At 34.5% G+C, this 14,690-nt stretch overlaps 1 protein-coding gene across 1 annotated transcript in view; it reads left to right on the forward strand.

The window, feature by feature from the left end:
- The window catches only part of LOC140432669 (DNA topoisomerase 1-like), a 45,769-nt gene that overhangs the window by 21,215 nt on the left and 9,864 nt on the right, over positions 1-14,690 (forward strand). The window contains exons 3-6 of the mRNA XM_072520714.1: positions 4,687-4,918; positions 8,981-9,282; positions 10,015-10,229; positions 10,325-10,478. Coding sequence (XP_072376815.1) covers positions 4,687-4,918; positions 8,981-9,282; positions 10,015-10,229; positions 10,325-10,478 — 903 coding nt within the window. The remainder of the gene's footprint in view (positions 1-4,686; positions 4,919-8,980; positions 9,283-10,014; positions 10,230-10,324; positions 10,479-14,690) is intronic.

A 14,690-nucleotide genomic window follows, 5' to 3' on the forward strand; every position in this document is an offset into this window, starting at 1 on the left:
CCCTCTTCACAAAAAGGGAGATATGATGGTATGTGATAATTATAGGGGCATCACCTTACTTAACGTGACATACAAAGTATTGTCCAACGTATTGTACAGAAGATTGATCCCCTATGCTGAACAAATAGTTGGGAACTACCAGTGCGGTTTCCGACCCAATAAATCAACAACGGATCAAATCTTCACAGTCAGGCAGATTTTTGAGAAAACGCTTAAGTTCGGAGTCGACACACACCACATATTCGTGGATTTCAAAGCCGCATACGACTCAGTCAACAGACAAAAACTTTTACAGGCTATGGTGGAATTTCAAATGCCACTTCATCTTGTTCAACTAACGGAACTTACACTCACAGGCGTAGAGAGTGTAGTCAGAATCCAAAACGACTTTTCCAGACCCTTCCATTGTAAAAATGGACTGAGACAGGGAGACGGACTGTCATGTCTCTTATTTAACCTTGCACTAGAAAAAGTAATTCGAGAGTGCCATATTAATACGAATGGCACCATCTTTAATAAATCTGTACAAGTGGTCGGATATGCAGATGACGTAGACATTATTGCTAGGTCCACAGAATCTCTGATCGAAGCATTTCGATCACTAAGGGCGTCTGCACTTAGAATGGGTTTAAAAATAAACGCACAGAAAACCAAGTATATGTATTGTACTAAATCAGGCAACCAAATACCTAGACTATTAATTGATGATCTGGAACTGGAAGGTGTGGACACCTTCGTCTACCTGGGCTCGCTGCTGACCGAAGACAACAATGTCAGCGAAGAAATTAAAAGAAGAATAGTGCTTGCCAATAAGTGCTATTATGGCTTGAGGAAACATATGGCACCAAAACTACCCAGAAAAATTAAAGTTACCATATATAAAACACTAATAAGGCCAGTGTTAACATACGGGTCTGAAACGTGGTCACTTACACAGAACGACCAAGAATTGCTTAAACGTTTCGAGAGAAAAATTCTAAGGAAAATATATGGAGGAATCCAAGAACAGAGTTTGTAGCGTAGGCGCTACAACTTTGAGTTATATAGAAGTTTTGGGGAACCTGACGTTGTAAAATGTATTAAATTAGCACGCCTTCGATGGATAGGACATGTAACTAGGCGAGATGAAGATGCAACGACCAGAAAAATTTTCGACCGAAGAGGACCAGTGGGAAGACGAGCCAAAGGAAGACCAAAACTTAGGTATCAAGATAACATAGAGGATGATCTAAAATCCATTAGAGTAAAAGCATGGAGAAGAGTTGCCAGAGACAGATGCGAATGAAAGATTATTCTGAAGAAGGCTTTGGCTCATAACGAGCTGTAATGCCACTGATGATGATGATGATGATGATGTTGACACACCATTACATCCAGAAAAACTGACTGTTTGGTGTGCTTTGTAGGCTGGTAGAATCATTGGTCCGTACTTCTTCAAAAACGATGCTGGTCAGAACGTTACAGTCAATGGTGACCGATATAGAGCCATGCTTACTGAATTTTTTATTCCTTATTTGAACAACTACGATATACATGAGCTGTGGTTTTAACAAGATGGCGCAACATGTCACACAGCTCGTGCCACAATTGATTTGTTAAAAGAAACGTTTGGTAACCGCATAGTTTCACTTTTCGGACCTGCGAATTGGCCTCCAAGATCGTGCGATTTAACACCGCCAGACTATTTTCTGTGGGTATATGTGAAGTCGCTAGTCTACGCCGATAAGTCTGAAACGATTGACCACTTCGAGAATAATATTCGCCGCGTTATTGCTGATATACAACCACAAATGTTGGAAAAAGTCATTAAAAATTTGATCTCCAGGTTGGACTACGTCAGAGCCAGTCGTGGCGATCCTATGCCAGAAATTATATTTAAATTATAATGCCAAAAAATTATCTTTTGAGTAAATTCAATTTCATGTCAATTTAAAAGATGGTCTTTGTTTTATTCCAATTCAAAGTTCTATATCTCTAAAAAAACCACTGTTACATACCTAGAGATTTGACGTCATCACCTTGTGGGATTCCTTTACCATTTACGTATACAGTCGGACATGTTTCCCTACGCATGGTAAATGTTAGGTGTAGTGATTTGTTTATATATAATTTGACTCCCCATTTTGTCAACCATTGTTGTATTTTACTTAAGTTACTTTGTAGGTTTTTTGAGGCTATTATGGGATTTTTGTTAAATGATAGTATTGCCGAATCATCCGCAAAAGTGGCTGTGGTGATATTTGCATCTATCGGTAGTTTCAGCAGTAAATATAAGATATAATATGGGTCCTAGAATGCTTCCTTGAGGTACCCCAGCGAGAATTTGTTGTATGCTTGTCTATTCATTCTCATACTTTACCTGGAATTTTCTGTTGGTGACACAGGACTTTAAGATTATATAGTAATTTGTTGGTAAATTCTGTCTTAGTTTACATAAGAGACCTTTGTGTCAGACTTTATCAAATGTCTGCTTATGTCCAGGAATACCGCTCAGTACCTATTATTTTCAGTCTTCTTTGATTCTCTCTACAACTCAACATGTATCTGTTATTTTATGAACCCAAATTGGTGTAATAGTATTATTTTGTTGCTTTCTAGTATAGGCGTGAGCCCAGTAAATGAGAAAAACCACTGGAAGAGAGACCAAGACTACATAAGACGTTAGGACAGTATTCCTGACTTTAGTATTATTGTTATCTTTCTGTGCTAATTTCTATTGTAGTGGGAAATGACCTAATCTTATTATGGAGTTAAGTAACTGTGTCAGAAATTGGAAGCTTTTCTCTGGGACTTGCTGCAGAGTTTTTTCAGTAATACGGTCGTATTCTGGGGCCTTTTTTGGATTGATGTTGTGTTGTATATTTTTTATTTCATTTTTTCTTATTCTTTTTTCAGGAGGTTCTAGTTGATAAGGTTTTGCAAGTACTGAAATAATTTCTTCAGTCTAATTTTTGTAAGTATTCCCGAAAAGTTGCATTTTTTTCTGCCATTATCTGTTTTTTAGTTCTTTTTATGCTTTATTGAGATCTGTTTTACTCTGAGGTGATCTTGTTATTTGTCATTGTTTTCTGAGCCTTTTTTTCTTCATTATTTTTTCGTATATGGTATTGGAACAGTTTTTTTTCGTATGTAGGTTTGTAGGTAATATAGTAGGTAATCAGTTCTATGCTGCTTCCTGTACAACTGTGTTCTATTGCATGTTCGATCTGTTTATCCGTCTTTAGTGAGATCTAAAATAACTCCAATTTGATTTATTGTTGTGTAACGACAAACTCTTTTCTCTTGTTTTTTTTTTGTTTGTTAATATGTTTTTACTTACGGTTATGATAACTGGTAAATGGTCAGTGAATAAATCAAAACAAGACTTTGGTTTAAAGTATTTTTCGTTTATCCTTTTCACTAGAGCAAAATTGAAACATCTGGATTTTTCGCAGGGTCTCCATGCCAGTATGTTGGCTTCCTTGTGGTTACTATGTTTAGCTTACCTATTAGTATTTTTTTGCAGTTTACGAACTTTGGTATTATCAACTCTAGAGCCCCACATTAGATGTTTTAAATTGTAGTCTCCGCCAAAAATAAACCTAGATCCAAGTGTATCAATAAAATAAATAAATATAAATTTCTTATTGTTTTCTTGCATTTTTAACTTTACAAAAAACAGAGGTAGAGATTTTTTTGTAGTTCTTTGCCGTATATTCGTTATTTGTTGAACGATATGTCCTTGGCTCTTTATTTTTTTTTAATTTCTTATATACCCACTGTGGGATGAATATGACGAATCACTATTGTAAAGGGTTTGTCTTGCTTCTTGCGATATGTATGAGATTCGGATATTTTCTATACTATACTATCGTATATTTCAATTGTTTGGGCATCTACCTTAACTTATTCTTCATTTAATACTGTGATTAAATGTTTGACTTCGGTTTGGCCTCGGTGTTTAATAGTTGGTTTAATGGTTGAATATTTTGACCAGCAGTAAATATCGGTGGGAGTTTCTCCTAGTGGTTTTTTGCCTCTTCAGTCCCTGCTTCTTCGTTAATTAATACATTAAATTTATTTGATGTTGGTGTCTTCAGCCAGTAGTTATCTATTTTGGTTTGATTAAGTTTGAAATGTTGTTCCGGATTATTTCTCGCACGCTTTTTAATTTGGAATATTTGCCATTCTTCATCATTTGTTTTAGATGTGCTTGGTGAGTAATACTGCGGTAAAGTACTTTAGACTGAATAGGTACTTACTAGTATTGAGATTGAGGTAACTGCATTGACTGATTTGGTTGGCTTGGACTGAAATTTTGCTGGGTTTGTGACATATGATATGGTCCCATTTCCATTTTTTGTGGAAAATATCCTAGTTATTGAACTGGCATGTTTTGATCGCCGAGGTTGATTTGGCTCGAGGTTGGACATTGGCATTATGGAAATGAGTACTGATTACTTTCATTGGACATGTTGATTTAAATATTAATATTAATATTAGGTGTTACTTTTGAATTCTGGATTTCAACAAAACTTACAGCAAATTTTTGAATTCTCCCTACTAATTCTAGTATATTTTATTTTTTAAATTTTTTAACTATTTAATTTGTTTTAAAATAATTTGATTTTATATGAAATATAAACCTTTTAATTGTTCTGTAATTTTCGGCTTATTTCAAATTATTTTTTTTCGTGAAATCAACAGGTAATGACAGATGATGAACGTGCCATTATAACTGACCTGAAAAAGTGCAATTTTAAAAAGATGCATGCCTATTTCATGGATGTAGCAAAAAAAAATAAGAACAGATCCAAGGAAGAGAAAAAGACCTTAAAGGAAAAGAATGAGGCTACAGTCGAAAAGTATGGTACTTGTAATATTGATGGGCTCAAGCAAAACATTCAGTTTAAGCTGCCACCACCAGGACTTTTTATTGGTAAATCTTTTTTAACATAAAATAGTATCTCTTAAAATAATTGACAAATATGTATTTTGTTACTATCTCTTTATTTTAGTGTATTATTTTTATTTATAGGGTATTTGATACTCCGAGAGTAACCGAGAAGGGGAAGCATAGCTAGCTTTCTTGTCATATAGGTACCGTAAAACAGGGTTACTTTGCACCAGTTTTAAGTTTCATTTTCTTAGAGTGGATATAACGTTACTCAAAAGAAGATCTGAACTTTTTATTATAAATATCTATTCAACAGGTCGTAATATAGCTCTTATTATAGCTGTTTTTTAGTTATATTGCATAATTAAGATTTATGCAATTTTATTAGTGGTGCAAAGTATACCCTAGAAGAGTCATACTTTGCTCCACTTGATATTTTAATAATATTTGGCTACGAAATGCTGGCTGGGGCATAGTAATCCTATCTGATTTTAAACTTTGCACCATTTAAATGCAAAAAATGTTGGTCGGCCCAGTTTTTTGAATATAAACCTACCTACATTTATGAAAGAAGCCTAACGGGAAAGAACATTGCTACATTTTAAAAGAACAAATTTTATTAGAAGTACAATAGTGAAAATACAAAGTTTGAATCTAATCCTACCACAATTTGTCGCATTCCGGAACAATGTAAAATCCTCGTCTGGAAATTTTCTTGGGAGGATTTATGACGCCAATTACATTGTCCTACGAATACTATATTTCGTCGCGTCTTTCTGGCCATTTCCAAAACTTTATTGATTTTGACATGGCGTTGATCATCGCTCCGTCATTTTATATTGTTCTTATGACTCCAGGGTAAACATGATCTTCATAGACAAATAAAACGTACTCACCAATATTTTTTTAACATGATTCTTTTTTAACTTTTTAAGCAGAGTTTTTAACTTTTTCGGCAATATTTGTTCCAAGAGAACCTGAGGCGAGTTTTTCATTAAATTCGCTTCTTCTTCTTCTTTCATCTCTTGCAGCTCATTTATTTCATCATCTGATGTATCCCTGCCTAGTGGAAAGTGGTCGTCCAAAGCAATATCGTTCTCTAAATCATCTACAACTTCTGGCTCAACAGCTTGATGAAGTGTGGAAGTAGATGCTTTAGTTAGAGCTTCTAAACTAATTTCAGAATGGGCAATGTTTTGTCTTGCTGGAACATTTATTTTCTTTTTCTTCCCACCTGTCTTAAACTGGGTGGCTTCCTTTCTTTTATCTTCTAAATATCGAATGAAAGTGTTTTCGATATCTGACGAACTTGATTTATTATTGTTTGTTGTATGACTATCAGTTATCACACTAGATTGCTGAGTTATTTTTAACCGCTCCAAGAGCGGTGTTATATCACAAGGAACGATACCACATTTCCTGAATCCCGACTTTAATAACTCATCGCTATTCTTTTGTATTTTTTCGATTAATGATCGTAAAAGCGTTGGAAAATGCTGTTTCTCAAGTACATTTGATCTACTCCCCACATGAGTTTCCTTATATTCAGATAAAATTGCCCTCCAGGCCTTTTTCAAAATGGGGCAAATAATGCAACATCTAGCGGTTGTGTAACGTGGGTGCTATTCGGAGGCAAACATATAAAATTTATGTCGTGTTTTCGACAAAAATCCAGGACTTCAACATTTATATGAGTAGAAAAATTGTCTCCTAAAATGACCTTCTTTCCCTGAATTTTTTTCAGCCTGGGCAATAGAATAGTGTTAAACGAACCAACCAGATGCAGTATTTGCATAACGCGTACCAGAGGGGCCATTTTCGGTCCAGGTGTCCCACAAATGCTTGGATTTGTACACCACATAAGGAGGTAGTAGCTCACCAGCTGCATTTCCACACAATCATAAAAAAAATACTACTTTTTGAAGAGTTACAAATTCTATTAACATCTTTATCAACGTCTGGCCATGTCTTGCAATTTTTAGAAGGCTCCAGATTAAAGCAGAAATCTTAATTTGTTTCGAAACTATCTTACCGATTTTTCTATCAGATGTCGCTATTGCGTCCAAAACGAAGCCATTTTATTGTTGCTTCCTAATAAGACGGAGAAGATTATTTTTCACGTTAAGAACGGCTATGAATAACTATTCTGATGAGACTTATTAAGTCGAAATACGTATCAATAGATACATAGACGCTTTGAACGTGAAATCAAATCTTTTCTGTCTTTTTCATTTTTTTTTATTTTTTTTCATTTCAAGTTACAAATTCGTTCAGGAAATTTAACCCCACGTTTAATTAATAGCTTTTTTTTGTCCGGGATTATCTGTTAACTTCGTCTCGTCATAATTAAAAAATAGCATGTGGCTCCACACCAGTTTATATTTGTTTTAAATTTTGTATGTATTCAGCCATTTGGTCTGCATTGAGTGCTGCTCTACTTCTTTTTAAGTTTGATGCTATCTTTGCAGTAAGATCCTTATGACGACTTGAAAATGATTTGACCCAATCCATACCAGGAGTATTATCCTTAAAGCAAGTTATTTTTTTTCCTTGGCGATTTAAATGAGTCTTGATTATTTGTCAATTATAATTCAATTCCAGTAACAGGAAATCCAGCATCACTAAGGCTATGAATGCATTGTACGAAGCACCTTTCCTCTTCATAAGAGATTATTGATGGGTATCCAGGTTTTCCAGCATGTACTCCTTTTAATTTGTACAAAATAGTTCTACTTGGAATGTTAAAGGATTCAGCGGCAACTCTTGTACTTATGCCATCTTTTATTGCTGACAGACATGCTTTCAAATCTTCTTCTGAGTAGTCTGCATATTTGTGAGATCCCAGTTTCCTTTTATAACGTCTGGGCATTTCCTAAAAACAATTTTCCTAAGTATTAACATTTTACTCTTGGAAATACTTTGCACCACTTGCAAATTAGCGGTGCAAAGTATACCCAATTTCACGTGTTAAGTGCACATGTAAACAATGTTTTTTTTGTTATTGATATCCTGGTTTAAAACCGTTATTTTAACAACTAAAAATCGCAATCGATTGAGGTATATGCCATTAGACGTGTACTTACCAATTTGTGTCCGCTGGGACTGTCTGCACAGTATAATTTTGCAAAGTTAGAAAATAACAGATTTTCGAGGTTAATATTCTAACCGTTGCTGATAGATAACTGGCAACTGGCGACCGCAGAGACAATCGCGCGCATTTTACTCACTTATTGCGATGTTGCCTATGTGCTCTAGAGGTAGTACAAATATATAAACAAAATTGAGCGTAGGTTTACAGAAAATATACTTTTACACGTTTGGTGCAAAGTTACCCTGCTCAGTGCAAAGTAACCCCGTTTTACGATACGCCAGAGGCGACAGTTTTTAATTTAATTAAATTCAATTCAATTCCATTCAATTCGATTTAATTTTATTCGATTGATTCGATACGATTCAATCGTATCGAATTTTAGGAGCACAAGCACTTTTAGGAGTCCGTGTATGGAGAAGAGCAGCCACAGACAGACAAGGGTGGAGGCAAAAAATAAAGGAGGCCAAGGCTCATTTTGGGCTGTAGTGCCGTAGAAGAAGAAGAAGATTCGATACGATTCGATTTCATTTCCATCGAGTCGACTCGATTCCAATTGATTCCAATCGATTTCAATCGAATACACTTGATTCCAACCGATTTCAATCGACTCGGTTCGATTCGGTTTTCTTCCAATCGATTTGATTCGATTCGGTTTCAATGTATCCTTATGTTTCAATAAATGACAGGGTTGCCGGTCATACTATTAAACTTTTTGGTAAAACCCCACATGCTGATGAGTGGCTAATGAAATCTGCGACCAGCACCGAGCAAAAAGAGTACATTTTCCATAACAAACTCTCACAGATATTAAATGCAAATTGAAATTTATTCAAGAAAAAAACGTTAGAGTTTGTTAAACTACTAATTTGGTTTAAATAAAAATTAATTTATAATTTTTTAAATTAAGAACCAACAATTGTTTTATTGGTTCAACCACTAATTTCATTTTTTATTGTTCTTTTGTTCAAATAAAAAAGTATTGTGGATTACAAATTTTTTCTCTAAATTTTTAGGTCTAGGTGAGCATCCCAAGAACGGCAAAGTGAAAGAACGCCTCAAACCTGAAGATATCAGAATTAATTGTAGTAAGGATTCCAAAATACCGAAACCTCCTCTTGGACATAAATGGAATAAAGTCTGTCATTTAAATACTTTTACATGGTTATTTTCCTATAGAGAAAATATACAACAGAAGCTCAGATACAGACGGTTGCATGATAGTTCCAAACTAAAGGGAGAAGGAGACTTAAAAAAATACGAAGCAGCACGGAGATTACATAAATGTATTAAGGACATTCGAAAACAATATCAAGAGGTATATATATATATATATATATATATATATATATATATATATATATATATATATAATATATATATATATATATATATATATATATATATATAATTATACATATATATATATATATATATATATATATATATATATATATATAATTATACATATATATATATATATATATATATATATATATATATATATATATATATTTCTTTTTCAATTTTTCTTTAAGAGCAGATCTCTCTATCTTCAGTGGTGACCCGTTGGTCGTCGTGATGTCGTATATGGTCTCTCTTCATAGATTTATGTCTCTGGTAATTTCTATTATATGAAGTTTTAAGAATGATGTTAAAGTTGTGCGGTTTGGATTCTAGTTTAAGGCGTATTATTCTAACGTTAGGACCTTGGAATTCAAGAATTAATTTTCATAATCTTGGTGAAATCAAAATGGCTACACCAGTAAAATTCTGAGTCTCGCTGCCAGAGAAGTTAATGTAGTTGCCATCTTGTGTTTTGAAATAGTCCTTTTCTATCCAGTGTGTTTCAGCTTCTCCAGCGATTTCAATATTGTATCGTGTCAGCTTTCTTTTAAGTGATTCTTAGTTTCTAAGTTTTTGTTTTTAGTGCTTTTACGTTTCATGTACTGACATTCACTGTATATTTCAGTTGTAACTGGTGTAGACTAGTAATACAGATGACTAAAATACAATTGGTAATAACGTATATTAAATTTTTTTTCTTTAGGACTGGAAATCAAAGAAAATGAAAGTGAGACAGAGAGCTGTAGCATTGTACTTCATTGATAAGCTAGCCCTCAGAGCTGGTAATGAAAAGGATGAAGATCAAGCTGATACGGTGGGTTGTTGTTCTTTGAAAGTAAAGCACATAAAGCTTCATGAGCAAAAAGATGATAAGAAATTTGTTGTAGTCTTTAATTTTCTTGGTAAAGCTTCAATGAGGTAAGCACAAGATATTATTTAGAACACTTCTAAGATAAATATAATTTAAAGTCAATAAAGAAGATAATATCCTGATATAATCATTAATTTTTTAGGTATTATAATGAAGTACCAGTGGAAAAACGGGTGTTCAAAAACTTGGGTCGGTTTATGGAAAACAAAAAACCTGGTGATGATCTCTTTGACAGACTTAATACACAAATTATGAACAAACATCTGAATGAACTTATGGAAGGTCTTACTATTAAGGTATTTGTATTCAGTTTGCTAGGCTATGGAATTGGAATACATGAACTTTACACTATACATTGAGGTATAAGTGGAACAACAAAATGTATTAATACTCATACATGAAATGCACCTGGTGAGTTATGAGTACTTACCTCTTAACTTCCCTTTAACTTTGGTAAAATATTTATCGGTGACATTTTAGGTTAACTTTTGTTTATTTTAACCTTAAAGGGTTACCAGACCAGTAGACTCTTTAAACTAAACGTACCATATGTATTCTTATCCGTCGGCTACTTCCTAATATTCAAACTCATACCCGAGAAAAAAGCCTCTACTAAAAAATCCAGTGGAGAAAAGCAATGAAACGAAACACATGGATACGGCAAATACTACGAAAGAGAATGCCAAACCTTGGATGCATACGGGCCGAATGTTCTACTCCATTATTTAAGATTCGCCATAACTTGTGGAAATAATATGGAGGACATAAAAAGTTAAAATCAACATGTCTCATATCCCTAAAACTTTTTTCAGAATCATTCATAGAAGAATTAACAAGATGTGTGAGTTTGAGATGAGTGACACTTAATTCGGATTTTAAAATAGATTGGGAACACGAGAAGTTCGTTTTGACTTAACGGTATTAACACAATGATGCAGAGACATGAATGTAGATGTATATGCATGTTTTATTGATTATGGAAAGATAATTAAAAATTAACTGCGTTAACCATTCAAAGATGATCGAAATTCTGAGAACAACTGGATTGACGAACAAGACTTGCGAATTATCTGAGAACTAAGGTTGCATCTTATCACCGCTATTATTTTATCTGTATTCGGAATCTATATTCAGAAAAGCATTAAACGAGGTTCAAGGTACACTGATGATACCGTCCTAATAGCAAGCAACGCACAAAAACTACAAAATGTAATAAATGCAGTAGTTCGTCATAGCGAAATGTTCGGTTTGCATCTAAATGCTTCCAAAACTAAAATTCTAGTATTTTCAAATATACCTAGAAACGTACATGTGTACGCCAAGCAACAAATAGGTAATAGAATAGGTAACTTAAATAAAATATTTGGGAGCAAATATTAACAGCCAGTGTAACCCAAAAAAGAAATCCTATCAAGAATTGAAAAAGCGAGGAAAACACTCATGAACATGAAAACATTTTTTACAAGATCAGACCTTAGTCTAGAGCTCAGAATTCGAATGATCAGATGTTACATTTTCTCTGTTTTGCTGTATGGCTGTGAAAGTTGGACAATGGACTCTAAAATAAATAAAGAATAGATGCCTTTGAAATGTATATATACAGACGGATGCTGAGAATTCCGAATTCCATGGATACAAAAAGTTACCAATAGCGAGGTACTTTGGCGCATGAGTAAACAAAAAGAATTATTCAGCATAATCAAAGAGAGAAAAATACAATACTTTGGTAGTGTGTTGAGGTTAAAGATATGAGTTATTCCAAATCATATTGGAAGGTAAAGTGCAGGGCAAAAGATCAGTTGGAAGACGCCAGAACTCGTGGCTGAAAGACCTGAGGAGATGGTTTGACCGGCCACCCACAGAAATCTTTCGTGCAGCAGCGCAAGCTACAATTGCCATTTGGATCGTCAACCTTCGAAAGGAGACGGTGCAATAAGAAGAAGAAAAAGCCAAAAATAAAAAAAATGAGGCCGCCCTATGGATACATGTAAAAAAGAAGTACGATATGTACTAGCCGAAACAACCACTAGCATAAATGTATTGCTGACTGAAGCAGTTATGCCTGAAGATGACTTTATTGAACTTGCTCTGGAGAACCTCAGAAATAAGCTTGATGAATTGTTCAGTGATGTAGCCCAGGCTATGTCAGTTAAAAACTAAAGCATAGATAAAATAACATAAAATACCCAAATCACCCAATGGCGAGGATATAGGAATCAAGAGTAGTTTTCAGTGATATAAACGTCATCAAGTAAAAATTTTTTCGGAAAACGTCTACAGGAGCAGATAAAGTGCCTCTTCTCGCGACCGAATAGGGAACGATATCGACAACTATGGTAGATTAAAGAGATCTCTGAATCATCTGAAAGAAAAGGAAGTGACTGTTAGTTTAAAGAAACCGAGATGCAAGAGACTGCTGGGAGACTTAAAGAAAGTGGTAGGCTATCTGAGACACAATTTGGCTTTCGGCAAAGTAAATCAATGGTGGATGCAATGATGAGGGTGAAAAAAATTGCCACGGTAGAGAACATACTAGGATTCATCGTGTTTAGTGATTGCAATCCAGCAGCATTTTCAGTCTAGCTGGATTTTTGCAAGATTGGCCCGAATCCAGCTTGATCCAGCGCGAATCCAGCAAAATCTGGAATCAAAATAAAAACACGATTTAATGTTTTTTTTGTTCATTTATTACTTAAACTTTTTATAAAATAAAAGTTATCTTATATAATGAAATAAGAACGTATAATCAGTAGCAATTCGCAATCAATCTTACCTCTCTTTAACTTAAAATGGCTAAGACAAATACCACAATTATCATGAGATTAAAAAAAACTCGTACTCAGTAAGCCGTGGAAGTGAAACATAGGGCTTTGCTTGTGTCGGCTGAGAATTGTCACGAATGAAATTTGATCCAATTGAACTTATCTGTTGTAAGAGTAGTTCATTTGAAGCAAATTTCATTGATGGCAATTTTGAGCTGACACAAGTTAAGTATTCTTCCATAGCTTACAGAGGACGAGTTTTTTTTTGAATATCATGATAAAAATCAGTGTGTATTCTAAATTTCTAAACAACAGAAACATAAATTATTTAAATAAATATAAGGTTGAATGCTCGAATAAATGAACTTTGATCAGATAAAAGGCATATATCGAGCACAGTTTAATTTAATCTTGCCCAAGTACTTTCGATCCCTAGATCATCTTCAGGGGCATTTCGTCAATTGCGGCCTATCCGACAAGAACAAAATGTCATAAACATATAAATGTACATCACACTACACTACAAAAGGACAAACAAACACTTTAAAATTATTTAAGGAAGGCTACATTATGTGCAGAAGCCGGAGACAAAATGAAAGATTCTGTCTCCGGCTTCTGCACATAATGTAGCCTTTCTTAAATAATTTTAAAGTGTTTGTTTGTCCTTTTGTAGTGTAGTGTGATGTACATTTATATGTTTATGACATTTTGTTCTTGTCGGATAGGCCGCAATTGACGAAATGCCCCTGAAGATGATCTAGGGATCGAAAGTACTTGGGCAAGATTAAATTAAACTGTGCTCGATATATGCCTTTTATCTGATCAAAAATATATTATTTAGTTTTTTGGAAATAAGACCTTAAAAAACATATTTTATCTATCGTCTTATCGCTTAACCTACCTTGCATATATCTGCAAATATTGCCGGTTATCAAATAGTCATAAACCATGGACAAATGATCGCCTTTCACTCCTTCGGTCTCGTAAACGGTCATTTTCTTTTTCGAAATCTTTTCGTAATCTTTTGAGAACCAGTTTTTTTTTGGTTATAATAGTTTTCTCTCTCTTGTTTCAGTTCAATCTCAAGTTCTGTTCTAAAGTAAAATTCACGGTCTCCGGATTAGCTGGCATATCTTCTACTTCCATTATGTCCTCTTGTACTGTTTCCACAATCACTTGTTTATTTATATACACATTGCATTCTTTTTCGACATGGGGAAATAACCAGGATTGTTCAGTCCTTCGTCATACTTTTTTGGATTTTGTAAGTATACTAATGTACCTGTAATTTCAGAGAGGCGCCGTTCCGCGATTTTGTTGCGTAGTGCTTCCGATAGCTCAGCACCAATGCTAGAGTCCTGGCTATTTAGTTTGTCTAAGACAAATTTTAAGGTTGTATCGGTCGTTACCAAAGTGGACTCTCTTCTGCAAAGAGCTTCTACAGCCAGTTGCACCAGTTAAAGAGTGGCGATCAACTCATTGATTATTAACCACTCGCCGGCAGAGAATTTTATCGCAGAATCAATGTCTATCAACGCTTTATCGATGCAAACTTTTAGGCTGTAGAAACGTTCCAGCATACTGAGCAAACTGTTTCACCTGGTGCGGCAGTCAAGAATCAAACTTAATTCCTTGACATATTTTTGCAAGAACATGTCGTCTTTGGTAGGTGATTTTTCAACGTTTTAACAACTTTTCGTATTTTCATGAGTAGATTGCTGTAACAGGAAACCAATTCAACAAGAC

The sequence above is a fragment of the Diabrotica undecimpunctata genome, chromosome 1 (assembly GCF_040954645.1).
Source record: "Diabrotica undecimpunctata isolate CICGRU chromosome 1, icDiaUnde3, whole genome shotgun sequence".
Lineage (NCBI taxonomy): Eukaryota > Metazoa > Arthropoda > Insecta > Coleoptera > Chrysomelidae > Diabrotica > Diabrotica undecimpunctata.